We start from the raw sequence: 27,762 nt of genomic DNA, 5'->3' as shown, positions 1-27,762 counted from the left end.
AGCATATAATCATTTAAATAGGGCCCTCCGGCTTAAGAAGCAGCTGTGCGCTGCTCTTCATCAGAGGTGGAAAACCAGACACTTCTGATCAGACACAAATCTTGACTTGTGACTCATTGTCTACACAAATGTAACCTGGTAGGTAATGTAATGATTCAGGGAGTTTTTTGAGGAATTTCAAAGAAGTTATTTGCTAATTATTATTTATTTATCAGCAGACATGGGAAAAAAGCATATTTATTAAATTGATATTTTTTTCCTGGAAATGTATTCAAGAAATTACCAGCTATTGGGAAATATAATTATTAAATAATGTTTATAATAAAGTAATCTTTGATAAATTTTGAGGTAAATATTGGGGTAATTTGGCAGAAATTCCAAAGAAATTTCAAATATGTTACTTGCTAATTATCACCTAATTACCATGAAATTTGCGTACCTGTAAAATGAAGTGTTACCATCCTAAATTGTACCCCACTGTACCAAGAACTCCACTTGTCCAAGCTTCAGGTGTGAACATTGAGAGTACTGTGATGTGCCCTGTCTTCAAACTCCTGTAGTACATCCACTCCAGCAGCTCTCAGCTCTCTCTGTTGTTGTTTGTATCACATTTAAGGCCCTGGAGTCGGTGCACAGCGCTGCCAAAGGAGCTGCAACCCCCACCCTCCAGGCAGTGATCCAGCCTTGGCCTTGACTTCTCTCTCCCCTCTGGCTGTCTGAGAATGAAGTGACCTTCCCACCATGTGAAGACCTCACAGTCACAGCCAGTCTTTCCTTTAATCCTTATTAGATAGATGCCTCTCTTCTCAGTGATTTCATCCAATTTTATATTAAGTTATCCCGTCTACCCGCTGCTGTTTTTGCAGCTGCATACTGATCATTTGGGAATAAATCTACTATGATATCAATAGATTATGTTTGGGTCAATATTGTCTAAGATGATTTAGTTTTACAACTATGCTTTGACATGATGCAGCGTGCTCAATTTATAGCTCTGGTGTCGCATATGGTTAATGTATGTCTGCAATTATTGCAGGCATCTGCAGTGAATGCCTCCCGGCTATCAAAAGAGACATTACACTAGCCAATACCACATCAAATAGGTCTCCATAGCCACAGTTTGGACACATAGATTAGTCCAAATTATGTTAATGTTACTCCTTGCCCAGGAGCGAAGAGTCTGTTCTGTTTCCCACTTATTGAGAGTGAAGGCTCACAGTGTTTTAAGCCTTATTTGAATGTAGTATTGAGAATAAGCCAGGGTCAGTGTCTTTTGGGAATCAATAATCGATACAGATCAGTACGTAAACTGTTTTACAAACAGATTGATGGAAAAACTAAGAAAAGGGTAATGTGCAGTGTGTTTACACGGCCCTTAAGACTAAGAGCTGGATGACCCAGGTGAACAAATACTGCACACAAATATAAGTTGTTTCCATAACAACACAACCTGGTCGAGGAAAGCTCCACGCTTCTTATTTACTGTCCAAACTTTCCTTTGTGTTCACATCAACTCTCAGCCAGTTGGATCTTTTTAGATGCTCAGCAGACACCTGGAATCACAAACTGGATGAAAAAGAAAAGGGAATTTGATGAAGCATGGTGACCAAACCACGGGCGACAGATCATCTCTTTGCCTTTCTGTCTCTCCCGCCCGCCTCTCCTCTCCAGACAGGGTTGGGCCAAACAGCAGGTGGTGCAGAAGAGAAGCCCCGGACATGGGATTTACAAATCTCTGGCTCTCAGACTTATGCACCGGACAAGCATGGAGGAGCAACAAATCCCACATTTCAAAAAGTAAGTGCTGCTCTATTTGACATATTGTGCTTATGGAATAGAGCTTTATGGGTTTTATGTCAATTTAAAATCTTAAAAACAAGGACAGTTTGCAGTCAAATTATAGGTGATGCACTTACTATACTGTATATATTTGTTCTTTTAGAGTGTATAGATGGGGCAATTCATCATGTCTTGGGAATCCAGTTGCATAATAAGTTGTATATTATGTCATCAACTGGCTCTTCATCTTGCTCCGTTACACGTCTGGAGTGAGTGACTGATTGTAGTTTCATTTCAGGTCTCACTAATTTTGGAAGCGGATCAAAACAATCTCAGAACAGAAGAACTGTTTCAAAAGTGATTTCAATGTGCTTTTAAATATCCTATCCTGAGATTACAAAAGGATATTTTAACATTCAGATATCAGAGTAAACTAACATTTTGGTGATAAGATAATTTATCTGAATAATTTGTTCAATAGCAGGACTATAAATCAAATGATAAAATGTAAGCTTTTTTTGGGTGGTTTTGAACTCTCCCTGAAAATTAAAAAGGAAAGGCTGTGTGCTACTCATGCTGTGATAACAATTATTTATTTATTGGAGGGTTAAAAAAACTATGGCAGACATTTAATTTGTAAGATTTTCAGCCTATACATGGATTTATCCCATTTTGCTTCCCTGTGCATGTGCCGAACCATCGCTGTGAAGACTACTGTTAATAAGAATGCATTAATATTGCAGAAGGTTTCCTCTGGAGGATATAAAACCCTGAGGGCTGTGAATGTTTGCTAAAGGTCATGTTTGCCAAACAGAATACAGACGTCGGAGAAAGTCACCGATTTTGGGGCCTGAAAACCGTCAACCAAGGAGGAGGATAGTTAGTAATGTAAACGCTTGCAAATTATAGATTTTGTGTGATGAGTGTGTGTCGACTGGAGGTTCACATGGAGGTTGGTTAAATGTTAATGTTAAATATGTTTTCATCGCACCAATTAATAGTCATCAAGTGAGGACAGACCGTTTCGAGTGAGGATTTCTAAGGAGGATTTCAATGCATCTGTTTAAGTCTGACGCCTGAATGTTAATGTGCAGACTTAGTTGTCTGCCATCTTTTTTTAGACCCATTTTAAACATCTCTTTCCAACGTGTTTCATTTTCATACTTTTTCGATTTTGTAAGTGTTTTTGTAAAACAAGTGCTCTACCTCCTAGTTATTCTCATTTAACTGCACACAAGATTGCTGCTTTTTCCAAGTCTGTGCACCTGATTGATTTTGTTCTCCTCTCCACAGCTCAGGTGTCACAGCAATAGCGTCTCTGGCCGAGGCTTGTTGAATAAAGATACACGTGGACTTGGACAGATGACTCAAAGGAGGAGAAAGAAGTCCCCCCTCTGATCTCAGGACACTCTGTGATGATCATCAGGTTACAAAGGCCAAAGGACGATTTTAAGACATGGAGGTGCTTCTGCTTTGTGTTTGGAATCTATTAGCAGATGAACCTTGATGTCGCCATGAGGTCAAAGAAGCCGTAACCATTTAGTTCCACTCACCTGACTTCTGTCAGCATGCCAACGCTGCATAGATGATTCACCCTTTAAGGAGACATCACTGGGAGCTAACAGGGTCTAATGATGTAGCAGCTACGGGTGACCTACATGTGGCCTACGATTCGAGACAGTCCGATCACAGTCAGTATGGAAGAGCAGACAACCTCTCTGGTCTGGATATATGTTAACAGCACAGAACAACTGAACACTTCGTATGAGTACAACACAACGGATTTGACTGAAGACTCAGTCAAACACCAATCTTACATTATCGGCCTCTTCTTGTCCTGCCTCTACACTATCCTCCTCTTTCCTATTGGATTTATTGGTAACATCTTAATCCTGGTGGTGAACCTGAACAGCAGAGAGAAGATGACCATCCCCGACCTTTACTTTGTTAACCTGGCTTTAGCTGACCTCATCCTGGTGGCAGATTCCCTAATCGAGGTCTTCAATCTGAACGAGAAGTATTACGACTACGCCGTCCTCTGCACCTTCATGTCCCTGTTCCTGCAGGTCAACATGTACAGCAGCATCTTCTTCCTCACGTGGATGAGCTTCGACCGATATGTCGCCTTGGCTAGCTCCATAAGCAGCAGCCCGCTGAGGACTATGCAGCACGCCAAGCTCAGCTGTGGCCTCATCTGGATGGCGTCCATCCTCGCCACCCTGCTCCCGTTCACCATTGTGCAGACCCAGCACAGGGGCGAGGTGCACTTCTGCTTCGCCAACGTCACAGAGATCCAGTGGCTGGAGGTCACCATTGGCTTTTTGGTGCCCTTCTCCATCATTGGTCTATGCTACTCTCTGATCGTGCGAATCCTCATGAGGGCCCAGAAGCACCGCGGCTTGTGGCCGCGGCGGCAGAAGGCCCTGCGCATGATCGTGGTGGTGGTTCTGGTGTTCTTCATCTGCTGGCTGCCAGAGAACGTCTTCATCAGCATCCAGCTGCTGCAGGGCACGGCCGACCCGTCGCAGACGACTGCTACTACCCTGTGGCATGACTACCCGCTCACAGGCCACATTGTTAACCTGGCAGCTTTCTCCAACAGCTGCCTCAACCCCATTATCTACAGCTTTCTAGGAGAAACCTTCAGGGACAAGCTGCGTCTCTTCATTAAGCAGAAGGCCAGCTGGTCAGTAGTGAACCGCTTCTGCCACCACGCCCTCGATTTACGCCTCCCTGTCAGGAGCGAAGTGTCAGAGGTGTGACTGTGAAGAAGAGGGACATTTGTTATGAAACTGAGTCCACAGAATATGCTAAAAAAATCTTCATATCAAGGTGATATATGACCTGCGCTTTTCTTCATCTGTTATTTAGCTTTGCCTCATCAGTAAACTTGCTCACTTTCTGAACAAAAACACAAGAATGTACACCCAAAGAAGGATGAAAATGACTTGATGTGTGCATCCCTTTAAGTAGATAATAACGCACATACAATACTTAAAGCTATTTTCATGCTTATCTGCACGTGTTTTCTTTTCGGTGTGTTAAAGTTAGCCGGGTGGCCAGGCAGGCAACAGTAAATGAAATGCTAGTGAGGAGCAAAATGTCAGCATCTAGTCACCCTTGAAGTATACAGCCAGCGGGCAAAGATAACTAATGCATAGATGAGTGTCAGAGGGGGCCAGCCTTTGTATAAGACAGACAATGATGAAGCCTTTTGTTATCTATAATGCAAATCTTCCAGAACAGTTTCTGGGTATGTGGGATAACCAGTAGAAATAGTAAAGGCATAGAGGAAATACTGCATCACGTCAAATCTAATCAGGCTCTCCGTTTCATCTGCAACAGAAGGGTCATTTTCAGTTACTATCATCTGTACATGTAAAAAGAAAAACATGCATTTATCAAAAAAACAACACATATCCGCCATCTACATCAATACCACCATGACAACCCATGACAAAATGTAGAAACGCAACATAAAACAATCACAGTTTTGGGAACAAAATCAAAGACCCAACAAGCACCAGTGACTTGCTTTTCACTGTCCTCGTCGAATATATTATATATATTACTGTACCCCTTTGCTTTGTGCATTTCAGCTGACATGATTTTTCTTCTGTTGAAAGAAAATTGCCTTATGTATAGTTAAACATTCATTGGACAAAAAATGTTCAAATGTTTTATTTTTAGAAATAAAGAAAATGTCCCACTTTTCCAGGAGTGTAAAAGTGGAAGTTATTGAGAGATGTGTTTCAAAACATTTAACATAGCTACATGTCTTCAAGTATTACATGGAATAAATGAAGCTGCACCCTTTATTTATGGACATTTTGGTCACACTATGAGGTGAATTAGCAACATACCAAATGTATTTTTTTGTGAGATCAATCTCAAATATGTGATGTGTGAGATCATATATATCCTGGTTAATGCAGGAGTCAGTGAGACGGCTGTGTTATTACCCCACTTGTCAGCTCCTGTTAGCATGATGGTAAAGCAAAGAGGCAGGTGTTGTTTCGCCAGGAGGGGATGAGACTGGGTAAACACATCATTCAATGTTGATAACATGAAGCTGCTTCAATCTTTTCTTCTTACCCATCTTTAACATATTTTACACTGATAAACAGCAATGGCCAACCCAAGTAATGGGCCTGTGACACCAAAAAAAATCATGTAAAACATACGTCATCTGGACATTTGTGGCTTGTTTTTCTGTCTGTGAACTGATTCAGCTATTTTTTTATTCAATTAATACAAATTCTAAAATCAAACATATGACATCAACATATTTTGATTCCAAAAGGCCGTCTCTGGACGTGTGTATTCTCTTAAAGTACATCACTTACAGCTTGATAGAATGCTTTTGACAGAGCAAATATGCTCATTAACACATTCATCACAGGTTAATGCAGATTACCAGGCTACACAGGTGCCCTTTAAATATTTTAAATTGTTTCCCATCAGAGAGTTTAATGAAACCTGCCATAAAGTTTTACAGCTTGAAATTGTCTGTTGAACCGTCAGAACAAACATTATAAATTGCACTGTTTCTTAAATGCAATAGTGCTTACAGTTATCTGCATAATTATATGAAATACATACAGAATATTCCCTCTCTTATTAACATTTTTACAAAACAAACACTGCATGCTCAACAGGTTCTGTGCATGCAGTTTTTGAGGATTGTACATCAATATTATTCATGTATTTTGCCAGCCTGCGGTGGGCCTGAGCTGTGTTTGTGCATGCGGCAGCCAGAGATAATGGCGTGACTGGGAAAAACAGGAGTCCAAACCACAAACTGTTATTCCAGCTGTAACGGTCCCAGCAGCCTGGGAACGCAGCGCTGAGGATTGTTTGACTGATTGTTTATTAGAGGTCTGCAAAAAATGCTAAACTTGTTGTGGTGCATGATGGTAAAGATTCTCTTGCATCGTGTTTCCATCCACCAATATCCTTACCGTGCGAGAAAGCATGTTCTACTTTTCACCGTTTTTGTCTTTTACACCTTAACAAAGACAGGTTTAAGTATATATTTGTATTTTGTATGTGGATTTAGACATATGTGTGAAGGCTAGAATCTTCTGTCAGAGCCACAGAGGGCACAAAGACAGGAAGACAGGGGAGTAATAATCCAATGAGAGCTGTCAAATTCACTGAGATAAATAAGCAACACCTAACCAAGACCCTCCAAGTTCAACACTGTGGAAGAGACTGAGCATCATCTTTATATCACACATCCACACACACACAAACACACACACATTGGAGATGCTGTGAGAAGAGGTTGACAGTGGACTGTGTGTACAGCTGAGACTACTGAGGAAGGTTAAAGGTTTGTGGTGACTGACGTCACAGAAAGGAAAAAGGGTGTGACTTTTCCCCTTGCTTACATTCAATACTTCCTCTGGATGATGCTGAATTGAGTTTGTGAGCAACAAATCCATCCAGTAAAAAGAACATTACACAATATCTTTAGGTTATTCATGTGTGACACATTATGAGCATGTTCACGCAGCCAAATGATAATGATAGTGTTATCTAGAGACGAATCCTGGAGCTTTTTACTGACTAAATTGGATGAAATTATCATGATTAACAGTAGTTTTGCAGGCACATGGGCACATTTTCCTCATTGTACCCCTGCTGCGGTTGCTCAAAAACATCAAATTCACACAGGTGCAAAACAAGGTGGTAATTTCAGATGCTGAAGGTAAGGTTGGTGTTTTATTGGATATATTATGTTGATGTAGATGTTTGTAATATTTTGTCCCCTTCATGCATGCTAATGAGGATGGACAAAACATTAGAAACATCTTTCAATATAGCTCAGTCAAATCAGTCAAGCTTTCTGACACTTCAAAAACTTAATGTATGTATCTAATGAACTGGTACCTGAATGTACGTTCAGCCTCCAATTCTGTGTCGGTTGAACGAATCCAGGTTTTAACTTTTCACGACATCACAGTCTGAAAAAAAAACAATGTATTGATTCTGGTTTTATGAAATTTGCACTTTGCTTGAGCTGCTTATAATATGCAGAAAACGAGGTAAGCTAAATATAATTCTATATAAAGGTGAGCACCCTTAAAGTGTTTCTTGCCAGGTAAACTGGACATTGTCTGTAAGCTGAGTGTGGGTGGGGCATGTTAAAAGTAATTACAACAGGACAGTCCGGGGGTTATGCATAATCACAAGGCGGTGCACTCGGTGGACTTCAGCAGCTGAATAATGGATTAGACGTATAATTGCATTTGTAAATTAAAATCCCTCACAGGAAAAAAGATCTGAATAGAACAGATTAGCTTCCCAGATACAAAAGGGAAGAAAAGGGACTGGAGTTTGACATGATGCAGTGCAGGCAGACCTCATGAAATTGCGTATTTGCCAATATATTCTTATATATAGTCTTGTTAGGAGCAAAACTTAAAACACAAATGTGTAAATTCACACTGGATGCAGATGATGGAGGGTTCAGAATAAACCAAACTTATGTGCATGTGAACCATAAAAAAACATGTGAACCATAAAAAAACAATATAATGACTCCTAATACATGCTTTATATTTCCCCATAATACATCACATCAGTTCAACAAAGAATTTTATGATTAACACATGCAGTAAATATAGAACTGTTGTAAAATCAGTTATATCTAGTCCACGCCTGTATGCTGAATGCAACTGGCCTGATGGATGTAGATCACTGAGATATAAACAAATAAAAAAGAAGAGTGGCTCATATCACAGTATTTTGAGCTACATAGAGAGAACATGCAAGGCTTTTCACATCTCCCCTCCACACACACACCTTCACCGTCATTAGAGCTGTGATTTTCACACGTGAGGTGTTCAAATCTAAATGCAAAGAAGAGATTCTCACATAGATTACTCAGGATCTAAATTATAATGCAACATGTGGAAGCTGTACATTTTTTATGGATATATTAAGTGGAGAAACATTCCTCTTCATTCAGTATTCACATCTTTATCGTTGTTTTAATCAGAATCAGAAATACTTTATTAATAAACATAAATAATAATAATAAAAATAAGGTTAGGAAATATAAATAAAGGAGTATGTAACATGTAAATTATGTACATAATGCTACAATATATATGTAGAGAATATAAGTAAATAATACAAATAAAAATAAGAAATATGTACAAATATTTGCATAAAGACATACAACATATAACATATAACCACAGTGCAAATAAGTAAATACAAATGCTGAGAAGTGGGATCTATTAAGTGTGTTAAATATAAATGCAAGAATATTATAATTGAGAATTAAATAAGAATATTTCTTGAAATGTACAGTAGACAGTACATGCAATATTAATGACCGAGTATTGCACAGTTGTATTATTGCACAAAGTATTGTACAGTGAAGTTAAGTTAAGTCAAGTCAGTATTGTATAGCAGCTGACATCTTCATTGTGTCTTAAAATCAGGTGGTAAGGAGCTCCAGTTGCAAGCCTTTTTACTGAAAAGTATGACGGAAAAAAAGTTGTTCTGTGGGACAATGGTACCATTTTTTTGGTGTCTAATCCATTATATTCAAGAGCAGAGGCGATTATCTTAAATATGACTATTTTAGGCCCCCAAAAAAATAAATAAAATAAAGGGATTTTTGAATTATCCTCTAGAATTATACTGTACTGACAATAGTTTGAGGAAGAGGGGATTAACAGACTTTTTTCTTTCTTTTTTTTGGTGGCTCATTGAAATTTTCATTGTTATGAATGTGGGGAAAATATTCCTTCACATTATTATTATTATTATTTTATTTTTTTATTTAAATGTAAAAAAAAAACTAAAAACAGTACATTCACAGAGAAGCTGTATTACTAGAGATAAGGGATCAGCTGTAACAATCTTATATACAGTATACATATATATATATATATATATATAGTCATTGTTATGAATGTGAGGGAAATATTCCTTCATCCTTTTATTATTATTATCATTATTTAATTTTTTATTTAAATGTAAAAAAAAAAAAAAAAGTGCATTCACAGAGGTGTATTACTAGAGATAAGGGAATCAGCTGTAACCATCTTATATGCAGTATACATATATATATATATATATATATATATATAGTCATTGTTATGAATTTGAGGGAAATATTCTTTCATCCTTTTATTATTATTATTATTTTATTTTTTATTTAAATGTATAAAAAACAATACAAACAGTACATTCACAGAGAAGGTGTATTGTCTGATCTTATATACAGTAAACATATATATATATATATATATAGTCATTGTTATGAATGTGTGGGAAATATTCCTTCATCCTTTTATTATTATTATTATTTAATTTTTATTCAAATATAAAAAAAACAAAAAAACAGTACATTCACAGAGGTGTATTACTAGAGATAAGGGAATCAGCTGTAACAATCTCATATACAGTATACATATATATATATATATATATATATATATATATATATATATATATATATATATATATATATATAGTCATTGTTATGAATGTGAGGGAAATATTCCTACATATTATTATTTTATTTTTTATTTAAATGTAAAAGATGTATATAAATGTGTGTATATATATATAGTCATTGTTATGAATGTGGGAAAAATATTCCTTCATATTATTATTATTATTGTTATTATTATTATTATATTTTAATTTAGATCTTAAAAAAGTGCATTCCAGCCGAATATGTATATATATAGATAAAGGAGTCGGCTATACCAACCAGAAGACTCATAAAGTCTCTCTGATCTGAGGTATATATGCTGCCCCTGTCTCATCTTTGCAGCGCCCCCCCTGCATCATCACTGTTTGCAGTGCATGCGCTGGCTGGCTGGCGTGCGTGGGCGGACGTGCATGCACGCAAGCGAGCGAGCAACAGATCCCGAGCGCATGCGCAGTTCATTGTTTTGACTGAAAATGCCGTCGGTTTCGAAAACGGCGGCCAATGCGTCTCCTCAAACCGAGAAACCTACCCACTATACGTGAGTACAAAAAGCTGCTGCTGCAACACAAAACAAAACAACTAAACCTCCCGCTCGCTGTGAAAGAAGAACACGTTATATCTTTCACGATATCTACCTACGCTGCGTTTTCACCTTTCTCGCATTCCTCAACTCCTGGTTGTTGTGTGCGTTAAAAACATGGTGCTTTTTCTCTTCCAGGCTTTGTGACTGTCTGCACTAACGTCACACAGCAAACAACGACACCAACGAGCCGTTACTGCCGTTAAAGCACTTAACTGACGAGCCCGCGCGCTTACGGAGCCGTTAACAGTTGTTTTTGAATTTGTTTTTGAATCAACCGTTGGACGTTAAACCGTCAACGTCTGCTAACTGATTAGCCAGGAACTCGCTTGTAAATAGCTCGGCCTTATTTTGAGTACGCACTTTTATTGACGTACGCTTAAAGACTTTCAACTGGCACTACGTCGAAAAAGTGACGTAGTCAGCGCTGTGAATAGCGAGCTAACGTTAGTGACCCAAAATATATAGTAGTGACTACACCACCACCACTAGCAGCATAATAACACGACACAACTTTCTCCCTTTGACTTATTTATTAGTTAATAGTCGTTTTAAAACTATATATATCTACTATTTACTATATTTATTTCCCTTGTTTCAGATACTTGAAGGAGTTCAGGACAGAGCAGTGCCCGTTGTTCCTCCAGCACAAGTGTACGCAGCACAGACCCTTTACGTGCTTTCATTGGCATTTTCTCAACCAGCGGAGGAGGAGACCCATCAGGAGAAGAGACGGGACGTTTAACTACAGCCCCGACGTGTACTGCACCAAATACGACGAGACCACAGGCATCTGCCCAGATGGAGACGAGTAAGTCCCGCGGTTTGTTTCAGTCATTGCCTGTCTGTGTCATGATGCAGCTGCTGACTGATATTTTGCTGTCATTTTTGGGATGATTGCAGGTTTAGTATTAAACAAATCAGAACTTTAATCAAACCACAAAATAGTGAAAGCACAGGAGATTTTATCAGGCAAGGCAGGGCAGCTTTATTTGTAGAGCACATTTCAGCAACAGGACAATTCAAAGTTCTTTACATAAACATTCAAGAACATTGCGACAAATTGCAAAAAGAACATTAAGACATAATTAAAACAGTTATAAAAACATTAAAGATTAGAAAAAATAAAAACAAGCTAGGATAGAAGCTAAAATAGAATATAACATACAAGAGTAAAAGCTCTAGTGCAGTATACGATCATTATCTGGTTTAATAAAAGGCAGCAGGGAACAGGAAAGTTTTAAGCTTTGATTTAAAAGAACTCAGAGTTGGAGTTGGTCCTGCAGGTTTCTTGGAGCTTGTTCCAAATATTTGGTGCATAAAAACTGAACTTCTGCATGTTTAGTTCTGACTCTGGGGACACTAAGCATACCTGATCCAGATGACCTGAGAGGTCTGGATGGTTCATAACATAGCAGAAGATCAGAAATGTATTTTGTTAGAGGTAGAGAGGTGTTTATGTGTCCTTTAAAGGTCCCATATTGTAAAAAAAAAAAAAAAGATTTTCATTTCCTTTATATTATAAAGCAGGTTTAAGTGCTATATAAATACTGGTAAACTATCAAAACGTTCAATATACGGAGAAACACACACAGCCCGTATTCAGTAGGATTTCTGTCCATTTGTGATGTCACAAATATACAATTTATATAGATCATCACACGGTTTTAAACATAAACATTCTAAATGCGTCCCAGTTTATTTCCTGTTGCAGTGTATGTAAATAACATCAGCTAACAGGAAGTAAACATGGACCCAAACTGTTGCCTAGCAATGCAATTCTGTTGAAATAGATAGATAGATAGATAGTACCTTTATTGATCCCGAGGGAAATTAAAGTTTCCAGCATCACAGTTCCATAGTGCAAAACATGTTAGTAAAAAGGCAGTAAAAAAGTTAGTAGTGCAAAGTACAAAGTACAAAAAAATAAAGTTGATGAAGAAAACTGTTAAAACTGAATATAGTGCAGGGTAACAGCTGTGATACAAGACTATTAAAAAAGTGAATATAGTGCAGAAGAGACTCTTAAAAATGAGTATAGTGCAGGGTAACTCCAGTAGCTTAGTCTATGAAAGTGCACTGTGTGTTTTATAAAGTATGTTTAAGTGCTATATAAATACTGTTAAACTATCAAAACGTTCAATATACGGAGAAATTACACACAGCCCGTATTCAGTAATTGTGCGGTTGAAACAAGCCAGTAGGATTTCTGTCCATTTGTGAAGTCACAAATATACAATTTATATAGATCATCACACGGTTTTAAACATAAACATTCTAAATGTGTCCCAGTTTATTTCCTGGTTGCAGTGTATGTGAATGACATCAGCTGACAGGACGTAAACATGGACCAAAACTGTGGCCTAGCGGCGCAATTCTGTTACAATTCCGTTGAAATGAGCTTAAACGGAGCGTTTCAGACAGAGGGTAAATACAGGTATATTCAGGCTGACAGTATGAGTACACACACAAAATACAAGTATGAACCTGAAAATGAGCACGATATGGGACCTTCAACCTCTGGTATATTTGTTAAAGTAGTATTTAATTGCTTCATATAGTAGGGGTGTAAGAAAATATAGTTACAAATGAGTAGAAAACCTAAGGAATCTATTGGTACCAACCATCTCATACTAGCTTGTCGGGAAGGAGGCTAAATAACGCTACAAACTTACGCAAAAGTTTGGCGAGGAAAAACTGGCATGGCCCTTTTCAAAGGGGTCCCTTGACCTCTGACCTCAAGATATGTGAATGAAAATGAGTTCAATGGGTACTCACGAGTCTCCCCTTTACAGACATGCCCACTTTATGATAATCACATGCAGTTTGCATGCAGTATAAATGTGTTATTTTTGCCTATTCTAAAATGGTGCATTTCTGATGTGTTATTTATACTATGACAGTTTTCTTAAAATTAAATACAAATAAAAAAAATCACAATATATCGCCTTGCTGACAGTATCGCAACACATCACAATATACTAAATCGTTCCCCCTTTGTCATGATACGTATCATATTGCCAGATTCTTGCCTATTCACAGCCCTATCCTATAGTGAGTTTTACAGTGACTGAAACAAACTTTGCAAAACAAGCACTTTTTCATTGTGTTCTCTGTAGCTAACTGTTCTGTAGTGATGTTTGCAGGGGACTGAAAGCATGTGTTTTTATTAGGGACGCACCGATACGACTTTTCAGTCCCAGCCATGATAGCAATACCTGGGCTTTGGGTATCAGCCGAAATCCTAAACCAGCAACTTGTTAAAAAAATCTTCAAAATCGGTATCACTGCATCCCTAGTTTTTATTATGTTTGAGCATTTTGAGGGAAATTCTTATAGATAAAAACATATTAATTTTACCAGCCTGCTTTGTCTACAGTAACACAAGTGTGTAGGATAAACAAGCTCTCTGTTTAATGCCATATGTGCACATCAGCCCAGTTGGGCCTGAACGGAGGTTATAAAATGCCTGTCTGGTTATAAAAGCTATTTTATTGCAGGAGCCGTTTATTTTAATATGAATGCTAAGTGTGCATTTGTAATCAAACATTTCTAGCACTGATAATAGTGATCTAAAGATAACTTCTTTACATAAGTGAGGAGTGCAATATGAAGAATATCATGTTTTGCTATTTATTTATTTATTTATACAGGGAAACAAGATTTGATTGCTTGTTGCTATTTATCATTTAGCGTCCCCTATCTGAAAGGATGTTGCTGCAGATGTTGGCATCATCTTACAGATGCAACATTGCCCTTTGTGTTGTTGCATGCATGTAGAGTATGCACCAAATTTAACATTTCTGATTGAGCTCACCCTTCATGTGACATGACGGCACCTCTTTGTCTTTGAGATGAGGCTACTTGACAGGTTGTCTCTGAGTACCCTCCAGCATTATATTCACTAGTGCTATTATTTTAAGCTAATGGGAACATGTAATTTGAGGCATAAACGTGTTTGTCCCTAGCTTCATATTTTTTAAAAAGTTCCCCAGTGTCCCTACAATAATATAAAAATGAGTTGTGTTTTTCTATATGTTGCCATATAATCTCCATTGTTTTGCACATAGAATCATTTGTCATCCTCATAGGAGGAAAACTGTTTCTAAACATTTTGCGACAGGCTTAAGCATTATCATAACTATTGACTAAACTGTCAGGTCGCACAGAAACTACATAATTTTGAAAAGTGGCGGCAGCCTCTCTGTGTGACTGGGAATTAAAAATGGCACGGCATCTAATTGAGCCCCACATAGAAATACAAAAAAAAGAAATAAGATTATTGAACTAATGGAAAATGAACGAGTGAGATTCTTACAATTCCTCCTCTGCCAATGGCAGCTATTTTTGTATGACCTTATGTGTTGCCATAGCAACTGTGGCTACTCAAGAAAGGAAAATTTGGTTTATTCAAGAGGCTTATTGGCCATACATTTCTCGAGGCATTGCTGGTGTGTCAGCCCTGCACTCACAGTAGAATATTATTCCTGATTAAAACTGTGTGCTACTGTAAGAATTTACTCCTTTTACAACAGTTTATAATGCTTTTTTGTTTGGACCAGATGTCAGCGCAGTGCTTGGCTATTATGTTGTCATATGAAACAGCACAGGCATTTTAGAGTTGCACTCTGCAATTATATCTTGAACTTGAAGGAGGATTGTGTTTATTTTGGACATACTTGATGTTTTGGCTGCACTTTTTCAGCATTAGTTTAATGTCAAGCCAAATAATTTTTATTTAGATCAACTGCTAATATTTCAATGTTTTATCCTTTGCTTCCTTAGCTGTCCTTATTTACACCGAACCACTGGTGACACAGAGCGCAAGTACCATCTACGCTATTACAAGACTGGCACTTGTATCCATGAGACAGACGCTCGAGGGCATTGTGTGAAGAATGGCCTCCACTGTGCTTTTGCTCACGGGCCACATGATCTCCGACCTCCAGTCTATGATATCAGGTGACATACAAAGCAAATAGTGGCCTCTCTTTCTTTTCCCTGCCAAACTTTTCACTCACAAGCCTCACAATGGAACAGACAAATCAGCCAATTTAGACGTAATGTAAACAGAATACCTGCATTGAAAGGGTTTAATGGATTGTAACTTGGGCTCGGCTCAATGAATTTCTAAAAGAACACCTGATAAACATGTTTTATTGAGCTCTGTGCTGCTGAAAGAGTCTGAGTGAGGTTAGCTGAGACTTAAAACAAAGGGTTTCGTAAGCAAAATGTTAACTGTAAAGACAGTTCAGGAGTTAAATTGATAAACATCTGTATAATTATTACATTATCTTTCTTGGTATTTTGATATTTCAAGATGCATTTTATGAATTAATTATATTATCATGCTCAGGGTCTGAAATTAGCACCTGCCAAATGCGGGTTAATTGTCAGGCCATCAAATGTAATCCCATAAAGTTTTTGGTAAAAATATTCACATTTAAAGGTGCTATTGATAATATTGATAACATTCAGCCACTAGATGTCGTATTCTCCCTCCCCGTTCCATTGCTTTCACCACACTAACTGACGACCCAGAGATGCCACGTGATACCAGCGTCGTTTTACTATTGGCTCACAAGCCTTGTTAGAAGTGGGAACCAAACATCAGATATCTTCTACAGAGATAAACAAAACATTCAATTTGGACCCTCCAAAATTTTTTAAATGTTTAAGTCGCAATCTTAATAATTCTTTTCAGGAAAAGACATATTTTTATTCGGCACCTTTCTAAAGACTCTGTGGATGTATTAATTAAAAAAAATATTCATCTACATAAACATATTATCAATTAGACCTTTAAAGAAGCTAACATTTTTAAATTTTTAATTATTCTTTTTTTTAATTACTCAAACCGATAAATCGATTATCAAAATAGTTGGCGATTAATTGATTAGTTGACGACTAATCAATTAATCGTTGCTCTAACTATTTTTAACTGTTTTAGATAATAAGCAAGCAAAGGTGTTCAACCATGATATACTGTATATATATTTTGTTTTTCACTTTTTGAGGAATTGAGGATGAAAATAACATTGAATTTATGTGCACAGAGAGATTCAAGCACAAGAGGCCCTTCAAAATGGACAGTTGGGATCTGGGGAAGGTATTCCTGATCTGCAGCCCGGTGTATTAGCCAGCCAAGCTATGATCGAGAAAACTTTGACAGAAGACCCCCGGTGGCAAGGTGAGGAAGCTCCACTCTGGTGATAATAGGCTCATGCAATATCAAATAACACACTTCTTAGTTTCCTGCAAAATAAAATGGAAAATTACATTTATGCTTTGTGCTATTTTTGCAGATACCAACTTTGTTTTAGCCAACTATAAAACAGATCAGTGTACTAAGCCCCCCAGACTATGCAGACAGGGCTATGCGTGCCCCCACTACCACAACAGTAGAGATCGAAGACGAAATCCTAGAAAGTTCAAATATCGGTAAGATATGACTGTAAGTTAGATTAATAAATGGTATTAAGTTGTGTAATTGTAATGGGCTAAAGATTCTGACTCTATGAATGCAGGTCAACTCCTTGCCCTAATGTGAAACATGGGGATGAATGGGGCGAACCCTCAAAGTGTGACAGTGGAGACAGTTGCCAGTATTGTCACTCTCGCACTGAACAGCAGTTTCACCCAGAGGTGAGTTCATTTTGTTTTTTCTGAAAATTAACGCGTGGATAGATCATAGCTTTAATCTTCACTATAATAAATTACAATTATAATACCCAAGCCCAAAAACTGACTAGTTACCAAAACAGCCATAATAGAGATAATGTGTAGTGGGAGAAATCAGTTTTTAACTTCTGCAAGTTCAAGATATTGTATTTATGAGGTTTTATTGTTTTGTTAATATCATTGTAGCTTCACATTGTGGCTGACTATTTTTTCTCAGGGAAGACATCTTAAACATTTATACCTCATTGGCTTGTGATTTGTTTTTCTTTCTCTAAGATCTACAAATCTACCAAATGCAATGATATGCGACAAACTGGATACTGTCCCAGAGGACCGTTTTGTGCATTCGCACATGTAGAAAGTAAGTGAAAGTTTCACTACTCTGTTGGAGAATTACAAATCTATGAAATTTAAAGGTGTTAAATTTCAAATTCAGAGCACATCTAAGATTGAGGCTCTCTACATGGCGACGGCTGAGCCGGTGCTCACAGCTAACTGTGCTAACAGCGCTAAGGGGCCGTACACATGCTGCGTCTTTTGCACGCTCAAATCCATTTATTGTCAATGTAGACACGCAGCAGGCGTGCTCAAACGTGGGAGCAACACCATCGCAACGCACAAGCGTTCCCAAGAGCCCTATTTTTTATGCTCTGAATTTTTAACTTGGCACCTTTAATATTTTTTAGATTTTATATACATACTTGTGGGGACATTTTCTTGGTTCTTCCAAATTTTTAAATATGCACTATTAATTCTCTGATTGTTTCAAACATAGCCTCAAGCAATGTTCCTGGATGTTGGCTGTTGGCAGCTTGGTATTTTACACTCTATATGAAGATTTAATATTTATTTTAACCCTTTCAGGAATTCCCTCTACAGAAGAGACCATGAGCTCATTGCTAACAGTGATACAGTCAAGTTCCCAGTCCCAGCTGGGCTCCCAGCAGTATTCAGAGTGTCCAGTCAGTGAGTGGAACAGTGGAGGCAACTCCACCACCAGCGCAACCAGTAGCAACGGACAAGTAGGAAGTGTATGTTTTCTCTGTTGCTATGTCAGTCCTTCAATGGGACATTTATCAGAATCAACTCGTCCAAGGTGTTAGATTTCAATAGCAGACAAATACCTAAATCACAGTTCAGCCATTTACTTGTTGACATGATGTTTACCATGCTCTCACTTTTCTGTTAGCTTGTTTTTTATACATTGATTTGTCATTATTATTTAGTTTACATTCCATTACTACATTGTCACTGAAAGCGTAAACAGAGCTAGTCTTCATTTATTGTTACATTCTCAAACCTTCATAGTCCATTCAGAATAATGGTTTTATTTATGTTATTCATTTTTTGCTCATCATTTTATTAAGATCATGTTCACTTCTCTTTCTCAGGTTTCATGTTCTAATAGCTCGACTGTAACTCCATGCTCAGGAAGCGACAGTTTGTTATCCCCAGTGGGGTCCATCAGCAGGCCCAAATCCTTAACTAACAGTAGTTTATGTTCAGAGTCCACCACATCCAGTGTCTCATCTCTGACGTCTAACTATCCTAGAGCTCCGGGCTTTGAACGTGAGGATCAGGTATACAGACTGCTCTCTTCAGCTTTAGGAAGAATACATACAACACATAGACACATAAACGTAGCGCTTTACACCGAATGTATCACTGTCATTCATTTTCAATTGCTGTTTTATTTATTTCTCATTCATTCATGTCATTTTAATTTGATCACTTTGAGACATTTTCCCATGAATTGCTTTGTTTTTAGATCATTTCATGTGTTGTGTGTTCTTAACTCAATAGCATCTTATCACTTGATGAGAGTATTTTTATACCTGGGTGATTTGACAACAAACCTCTCATTGTTGAGCCTTTCTGTGTGCTATTCATAATCAATGATGCATTGTGTGTGCATTCTGAGTAGCTCAATTATGCAATCAGACTGCCTAAAAATATTTTCAAACCGCATACACAGCCAGGAGTGTTTGTAACTCTACACTAAGAATTCCCCTTAGGTTGATTTCACTGTTTTCTGATGTTGTAATTACAGCAGAATGTCGCCCACTCACAGTAAAATGTGTCTGTTTCTATCATTGGGGACGCACTGTAATCAAAGGCAATATGTTTGAATCATTGCTAGAGCTACAAGTGGCAGACAGAGTTGTTCAGTTTACACACCTCTGACTCCAATCAAATGTAATTCAGTGGACAAGCTACCACAGAAATAATGACAATAACAAGAATTACTGGAAATCAGCCGTATTTAACGCTGCTCCGAGCATGTCATCAAGTCACAGTTAGCTCCATTGGGGAAAGTGAATAGTGGTTAAGGGCAAAATGTGTGTTAGCCTGTGGCTAATTGCAGTGCAAACATGCCTTTAGTTGATGTTAGCTGTCTGGATGTAAAATTTCGAGTTTTGTCACTGAAATGTCCTTTTTCTGTGTTATTTGATCACTTTTAGATTAAAAACAAGGGGCACATGGATCAGAAATTGATGGACCAAGAAAAGCAGGTTTGTGTTTAAATGGGTTACTTTGTGGTGATAGCTTGATGATATTACATACTATATAATGTATTTATTTAATTGGGAATTAAACAAATGCCTTCTGTGCTTTCCTTTTAGACACAACATACTGTATTCTCTGCGGTGAACCCTTTGGCATCAAGCTTTACCTCCAGTATAACATCCAGCTTGGCCTCCAGTATTGGCTCAGATAGTTCTTCACCCACCACCTTATCAACAATGAATGCAAAAGCCACCCCTTTCTATCCAGGGAGCAACACAGTGGAGTCTGTCATAGGTATGTAAAGTCAACTCTAAACAGATTGAGCTGACTAGTGCCACTCTGTATTTTGTAGTTAAATGTCAGCTAGATGTATTTTGTTTTCCCTCAGGATCCGCTCTGGACCTCAACTTCAGTGACATTAATGTTGCATCTCTTGAGAAGGACTTAGAGGAGCAAGAAAACAGTGTAGGATTGGCAAGTAAGGACAACGTTTGTTAAAGTGCTTTCAGTTGTTTGAGCGGTCAATCACACTTTGTCTCATCATAATTTGCTCATTAATTATTTTTAAAAAGCAACAACAGTATTTACTTTGTCCCCACAGGTCAAAGGGTGCTAGGTGGATCTGCTCCAGTTAACATTCCTGGCTCCCTGGCACGATCGTCCTCTTTTAATTCCTCGTCATCGCTCTCCACCTCGCCGCTGAGCTCCCTCTCTCAGTCTCTGTCGCAGTCCCTGCTGTCTGGGACGGTATCGCAGCAAAATCAACCTTCAAACATGTTAGCCAAGCATGAGCACGGCCTCCTGGGAACACCCACCTCCTCTTCCCAGAATTCTTTGGGTAAGCTGATAACATCAGACAAGTGAGCTCCAAGTGAGCTGGAGAGACGTCAGATTTGAATCCTTGTATGTAGTCTTGTATGTAAATGAAAATAGCTTAAGATTCTTTTAGATTTGCTACACCACTACTGTTTTATTCTTATTAAGCAGACTTAAGTATATGGAGCACTTCTTTCAGCGTTACTTAGATATTTGATCTAGTTCCATAGGCAGAAGTTAAAATGAGATTAATGGCTATTAGTTTGATTGTGTAAGAAACAATGGGCCTCATGCAAGAACCACTCGTACAAACAGATTTGATCTTAAGTGGCCTGTACGAGTGATTTAGGAGAACTTGTCGCATTCACCAATTTTCTCGTATTTTGAATTTTCTCTCGGGTACGAACACAATTTAGGAGTGGTCCAGCCCTGTCGTAGGAGTCATGTGCAGTTAGTCTGCTGATATCCAAACCTAAGTTTTTCACTAATGGATTGTATATTTCATTACTTTGAAGCAATTTTGAGTTTAATTATGTTGACGTTATCCTGTTTGACTCTGCAATTTGAATCATAATTTAATACTAAATGTATTCATATAGCCTAACGATGTCATCATTAAGTTAAATTGGCCATTGATGCTATCGTATAACACTACAATATCAATATGAACATTTCACTCAGCAAAACAACTTAAATTACACCCTAATTGAAGGTTGATTTCTCTCTGTATATAACAATATGAGGAGTGTAACCAGGCGTGTCACGGCTGACTGACGTCTTTTTGATGCGTGTCAGGCCCTTGGAGTAGAGCGTGTCTATAGACAGCGTGCTGATATATTGGCAGAGACGGATGAATGGGGCTTATATGGTAGCATAAGGGCGTTAATTATGCTAATTTACTCTGAAGTTAGGAGCATTTGCTGAATCTGACATGGCACACTCGTACGAGCCCACGGTACAAAAAAACGAAGAGAAAGTTAAGGCAAGAATACGAAAATGTTCTTGCATGAGCCCAATATTTTTCACAATGAAGCAGCTAGAAAGAGGCAATTTCTCAGTTTCTCAAAGCTATATCACTACTTTATAAAACATCAATTTAGGATTGATTTAAAATTGTTTGAATCATCAGACCGCTCTGAATGAATTGAAACTTTCTCTCCACAACTAACTGTTCACTTTTATGCTTGGTCTTGTGATTTGAACACATCCCTCATCTAGGCTTGAATGGAGGGGCTAGCAGCATTTGGGACTTTGTAAGTGGCAGCTTTTCACCGAGTCCATCTCCAGTTTTCAGCAGCCTAGCCTCTGCAACCAGCAGTGCTGATCTGGCCCGCCTTTTTAGAGATCTGGACGAGGCCAAGAGGAAGATCAAACAATGGGAGGAGGCCTGGCATCAGGTCAAACAGGTCAGTGTTGTAAATTAACTTTCGTTGCAATACGTGTCTTAGCGCTGTGGTTCTCAACAAGTGCTGACTTGACTATGACTTGCCCCAAACTGCATGTGATTATCATAAAGTGGGCATGTCTGTAAAAGGGAGACTCGTGGGTACCCATAGAACCCATTGTCATTCACATCTCTTGAGGTCAGAGGTCAAGAGACCCCTTTGAAAATGGCCATGACAGTTTTTCCTCGCCAAAATTGAATGCAAGTTTGGAGCGTTATTTAGCCTCCTTCGCAACAAGCTATTATGACATGGTTGGTACCAATGGATTCCTTAGGTTTCATATAATGCCATCCTCACTCTAGCTTTAAAACTGAGCCCGCTACAACCTAAAAATCGCAGTTGCATTAATGCGCTAAAGAAATTAGTGTTGTTAAAACGAATTTGCGTTAACGCATTATTATCACGTTTACGTTTATTACCAAAATCTTGTCAGACAGAGTTCCCTGAAGCAAAATCTTATCAAATGGGGGTACGTGACCTAATGTGTATAAATGTTGGCACGTTTTTTTTAATCACAAAACTCAACTTTGTTCCAGGCCTGTGAAGCCTGCCAGAAAGGCGCTCACGGAGCAAAGGAACAAGCAAAAACGGCCGAGGCGGATCGGCAGCTGGCAGAACAGAAATGGGAGGAAACCGAGCGCAAGCTGAAAGAGCTCCAAGGGGACTTTGATGTGCTTTGTCGCACCCCTGGAGCACCTCTTCTACGTAGCTATGGAGAGCTGGACGAGCTCCCCTTGTCAAAGCTTCACTCCATCCAGAGTCAGCTGCGTAATGACCTAGACCTTATAGACGGGGTAAGACAGACTAGATCACACACAGAATTTCGTTTGTAGCATCTAGTTTTTAAACCGGTTTTTCAGGCTTATCATTCAGATCGACGTTTTGTCATCAAGCATGCTTATTTTGAAAAAGTCTGCATGAACTGTATTTTCCTAAGTTGCAGCTGATATTCATTCTTTTCTTTCCCAACAGGTAATATATCAGCTTCAGTCAAAGAAATGTATAGTTTGCCAAAAGCATGATCGTTGCATTGTTCTGCAGCCTTGCCAACATTATGTACTGTGTGAGAACTGTGCACCTAGTAAAACAGAATGTCCCTACTGTAGAACAAAAATATTGAAGTGGTGATGTACAATTACTCGAGGTACTATTTAAAGAATTAGCCCTTTGAAAAACTACTAATAGATATTACATTTTCTAAATAGCAATGTCTGTTTCATACAGTGATTAAATTAATTTAGAATACAATGATGTTTGACTGACAAAACAAATGGTATTATGAATCAGACTGTGCATTCAATCATTCTAGTTTTTGCTCATTTTATGTGCTCATCACTTTGTTCAACCAGATAGCTTTCCCTATGAAAAGCCACGCACTCAAATTAGAATATTAAATTACACTGTGATGCCCTTTCTCAAATCATGGACATAAATCTTGTGTCCAGATATATACATTTTTTTTACACTTTGTCATTAATACACTTTGGCTAATATGCATTGCCAACCTTGCTCTTATAGTAAATACAAAATTACAGATTTAAAAAAAAAAATGCAAACAAGACCAGTAGACTTTGGTTCTAAGCTGTAAACACAAAGACATTAATGGGTGTGAGTTTGTATTTCTGCCCTCATGTTTGGCTGTTTTTGGATTGGAATTACTTCACTGCACTTGGGAATAATTGTGGATAAATCTCTGATCACTTTACTTAATGCACTAAAAGTCCACCCAGGGCAAATTTGTAAGCATTTCAACCCTAACGTTTCAGAAAATATTGTGGAAATGTGTTACATCAAAAGGTTTTAGTAAATTTGTTATATCGCTCACATTCTTGTATTTGAAGAAAGAAAACTTGCTCACTGTAACTTTAATATTATGTCTTATCTGAAAAATTGTAGTTTTAAAATAACTCACTTTCTCATACTGTAAATCTTTAGGTAATTTTTCAGTCATTCTGATGGTGGGAAAAGTGTGATAAATAAAGTATCCTTTGTAATAATATCAAGGGGAGTTGTCCTGTAGCCCACTGACCTTCATAGGGGAATTGGAAAATGTCCTTAATCTCACACAATAATACAGAAATATATTTTACCACAATAGCTGGTGCCATAGGCATTCAAAAGCTAAGAAATCACTGTGTAAATGTTCGAAACGTACTGCCAGGCAAGTTCACTCATTCAGTCCGGTGATGTTGAAACATAAAATGGGCAAAACTCAAAGCTGATTTTTCTGTAGTTAAAGAGGAATACAAGACAATAGAACTTTTGGAAGCAAATCAAGAAACCAAACATCCAAGAACCTGAATGTGACTGATACTTAATTAGGAAATCATATTTTTGTTTTGACCTCATTTGTCTGAAATCCCAGTAATAAAAGAGTGTGTGCTCTCGTACCATTTACAGAGCGTGGAGTGTAGAAATGGGTCGCTGATTAACATCACTGAACCAGAAAGGGCTTGAATGTTTAGAAGCTCCACGCTCTGAAGAATTAATACACACTTGCATTCAACCATTGACCAAAGTGCTGTCCAACAATAGAGACTGAATATGCAGATTTGTAAAATGTTTCACATCCACTGAGGTATTAGTGCTGAAGCAGACGCAGTAAATCAGACTAACCAATGAAACAACAAAACACATGACACATTTTGTGTTCCTCTTTAAGTCAATTTTCTTTAACATTTTAATGCAAACCAGTCAAGCATCATTATTTTGACAAACTCTCTGAAGAAGTTTGATTTCTTATTAAAGCACTTTGTTGACCTGGGACTTTATTAAAGGGTATATAGAATTTGTTTTGCTTTAAGCTGCTTTGTAGGTATTCTTTTGTGTCTTTTTTTTTTTTAGATTTATAATTTTTTTTTTATATATAAGCTAATGTCTGAAGTTTCTTGTGTGTACTGTGAAACATAATTTGGATATTTCATGTTTCCTATTGTTAAATCATGGCATGGTTCTACATATTATTAAGATTTCATAGAAAAGTACTTAATAGTTTCTACTTTCATAGTTAGATTTATAAAATTTCAATCAAATAAGTGCAAATTTAAAATGCATTTTAGGCATAACCAGCAGCTGTAATATCAGTAAGGCACATGCTACATGTTAAGGCTGTTATTCAATCAGTTAGTTTTGTTTGTTTTGTAGAGATTTCTATAGTCTAGCCTATTAGAGAAACATGTATTGTATTTGCTAAAAGCCTGAGATGGTGATTTTTGTAGGAATCTAGTCTCTCGACCTTGTCTAGAACATATCGGCCTCTAACTCTAAAGTGCCTTGCCTTAGTTCAAAAGGGTTATGTGTAGAATTGTCAGAGCAAAACACAAGTAGTTGAAGCTTGTGCACAGGTTTCTGCATAACGTGTCTTGTTTTAACTTTGCAGAAGCATTGACATGTGTATGACTAGAGTATGTGTATATATAAATATATGCCAGTGCATTTGGCCCAATCCCATTAAGTATTTCCGCGGAAGATAATTGAAAAACAAACATTGTCAGTGCCTGTGTCCTGACTTCAACCTTAGAAACTTACCCACCCACTCATTCCTTGGTCGTGGTGCTCTTTTGGTGCAGCTTCAGTCTTTGAAATTAGGTTTTTCAATTCAACGTTTGGGAGTATGCAAACAGGACAGATGAATTTGTATAGCAACAATATAAAAATGCTTTTGAAACAGTTCAGTGACTTTAATTTTGTTTTTTGTTGTAATAATTCTGCAGTGAATGAAGAATTCCATAGTTAACTTGTAAGTTGGATAGTGCTTATAGGTTTCTTCTAATTGAAATGACCTTCTACTGTGTTTAAAAAAAACAAAAACTTTTTATTCTTGCGTTAAATTCAATAGAAAATCATGTATCTCCAGGTACACTTTTTTGCTACTTCTAAATATGGGAAATGCATTGTTTACATTCACATAAATGACAATTAAGCAACTCAGAGGAAAATAATCAAGAAAGGTATTTGAGCGTTTTCATGATCTCATTATATTACAGCATAAAAGGCAGGCTAAACACTTCTGGTATTGCATGTTATGCGATATATTAACCAGCTACAACAACAACAACAAAAATAGAAAAAAAAAAGTTTGCACTGTGTCACACTGCCAGAATATTTGTATTGACTTCTTTTAAGTGTAGTAAAGGCTTAATCACTTCTGCAAGCTTCGCTGCTACTGGAAAAAGGTATTAATGTAGTTTCTTGTTATACATTTAGATGTTTGAATGTTGTTGTGCATCCACAGCTCAGATTTCAGAAACTATGAAACAATCTGCATCTAAGTTGACTAAATCTTATTTGAATTATTGATTTGTAAATCCGTTTGAGTCAAAGTTTCAGTACTTTTGTATATCGCTAAGAATGATGTCACAGACGTGTGCCGCTGTAGATTGTCCCTTTTTTTTAAAAATTGATTGAAGGTAAATGTATTTTTGTTGGATTTCTTTCCCCCCATACGATGGGTAAGGCAGCGGTGTGCGGTACAGCTAATTTCACAGGGTCTGGTTTGGTCTATTTTGTTTTGCCTGTGAAGCCAACTAAATTGATGATGTCCAGTGTGGAAATCTAAAAATCAACCAAAGTGGTGTTCTAGTAGCTGTCCAAATATGTATTCTAACCTTGAACAGAATTCAAATCATTTCTGAGGTTACAGATCAGCCTGTAGTTGTGAACAGCGCCGGGTCTGGCCCAAAGTTATAAAGAGCAGTCGGAGCACCAAGGCCATCCAGATGAAAACTGAGACAGCATTGTGAGCTTTTGGATGGATTTTTGCTTTAATATTTCATTGAGTAGGACATATATCCTCGTAGTGAGTAAACGACAGGACTATGCCAATGGCTTTTTGCTTACAACATTAATGGACTTGAGCCCATTTTTTGCAGTTTTACCAAAGACCTGAACTGTTGTTATTTCTTTTGTACTACATTTCATCATTCACTTTTATTTCAGTAAGTAAATTGATTTAAAAAAAAAAAAAAAAGTAATCACCTAGTACCTTAAATAGATAATGTTCATTAACAGTAATTAATGGCATCTTTTTTCTATCTAAAGTTAGTGAGTTGATGCAGAAATGATCAAAAATGCATGGGTCAGATCCTTACAAAAATGTGTATTTGTATATTTGATTTAGTGTTAAGTATACATTGACGTTTATGGCAGGTTTGTGCAATACTGGCGAGCACATGCCGACCTTACAGTGAGGATTCAGTGTCAGTTTAATTGTTGTCTACAGTGAAGGAATGTCAAAGACATTTGTGCTTCTGAAGTGGCCATATAAACTTTTCTTTGTTGATTTTGCTTAACTACATAATCTCAATCACTTTGGAAATTGGTGGTTATGCATTATATGCTGTTATGGTTGGTAGGCCTGCGGTGACTGTACGGTGCTTTCTTTCTTTCTTTCTTTCTATCTGACTCTTTGTTTACTAGTTCTTAAAGCCGTGGTCCAAATTCATTTTTGTTTTAAAATGACAGGGGACAGATGATGATTGTGACAAACGTTA

General features: G+C 37.6%; 2 protein-coding genes across 6 annotated transcripts; both read left to right on the top strand.

The window, feature by feature from the left end:
• Positions 1-1,307: 1,307 nt before the first annotated feature.
• On the top strand, positions 1,308-5,460 carry gper1 (G protein-coupled estrogen receptor 1). Its single transcript, XM_074657472.1, has 2 exons — positions 1,308-1,797; positions 3,073-5,460. The coding sequence occupies exon 2, from the start codon at positions 3,438-3,440 to the stop codon at positions 4,539-4,541; it is 1,104 nt and encodes a 367-aa protein (XP_074513573.1). The 5' UTR covers positions 1,308-1,797; positions 3,073-3,437; the 3' UTR covers positions 4,542-5,460.
• A 5,159-nt stretch (positions 5,461-10,619) lies between these two features.
• Positions 10,620-26,080, top strand: unkl (unk like zinc finger). Of its 5 annotated transcripts, none has more exons than XM_074656043.1 (16): positions 10,620-10,778; positions 11,422-11,631; positions 15,606-15,782; positions 16,877-17,010; positions 17,126-17,261; positions 17,348-17,465; positions 17,778-17,862; positions 18,366-18,523; positions 18,893-19,081; positions 19,964-20,014; positions 20,126-20,303; positions 20,398-20,487; positions 20,611-20,847; positions 22,044-22,231; positions 22,807-23,064; positions 23,243-26,080. In XM_074656043.1, exons 1-16 carry the CDS (start codon positions 10,714-10,716, stop codon positions 23,396-23,398), a joined length of 2,430 nt encoding a protein of 809 aa, XP_074512144.1. In that variant the 5' UTR covers positions 10,620-10,713; the 3' UTR covers positions 23,399-26,080. The 5 variants fall into 5 exon arrangements, with proteins under 5 accessions (XP_074512144.1, XP_074512143.1, XP_074512147.1 ...); XM_074656042.1 differs by having other exon boundaries at positions 18,366-18,532; XM_074656046.1 differs by lacking the exon at positions 18,893-19,081.
• The last annotated feature ends 1,682 nt before the right edge of the window (positions 26,081-27,762 follow it).

The sequence above is a fragment of the Sebastes fasciatus genome, chromosome 13 (assembly GCF_043250625.1).
Source record: "Sebastes fasciatus isolate fSebFas1 chromosome 13, fSebFas1.pri, whole genome shotgun sequence".
Taxonomy (NCBI): domain Eukaryota; kingdom Metazoa; phylum Chordata; class Actinopteri; order Perciformes; family Sebastidae; genus Sebastes; species Sebastes fasciatus.
Note: the sequence above shows the minus strand (reverse complement) of the source record. Positions and strands in the feature narration are given on the sequence as shown.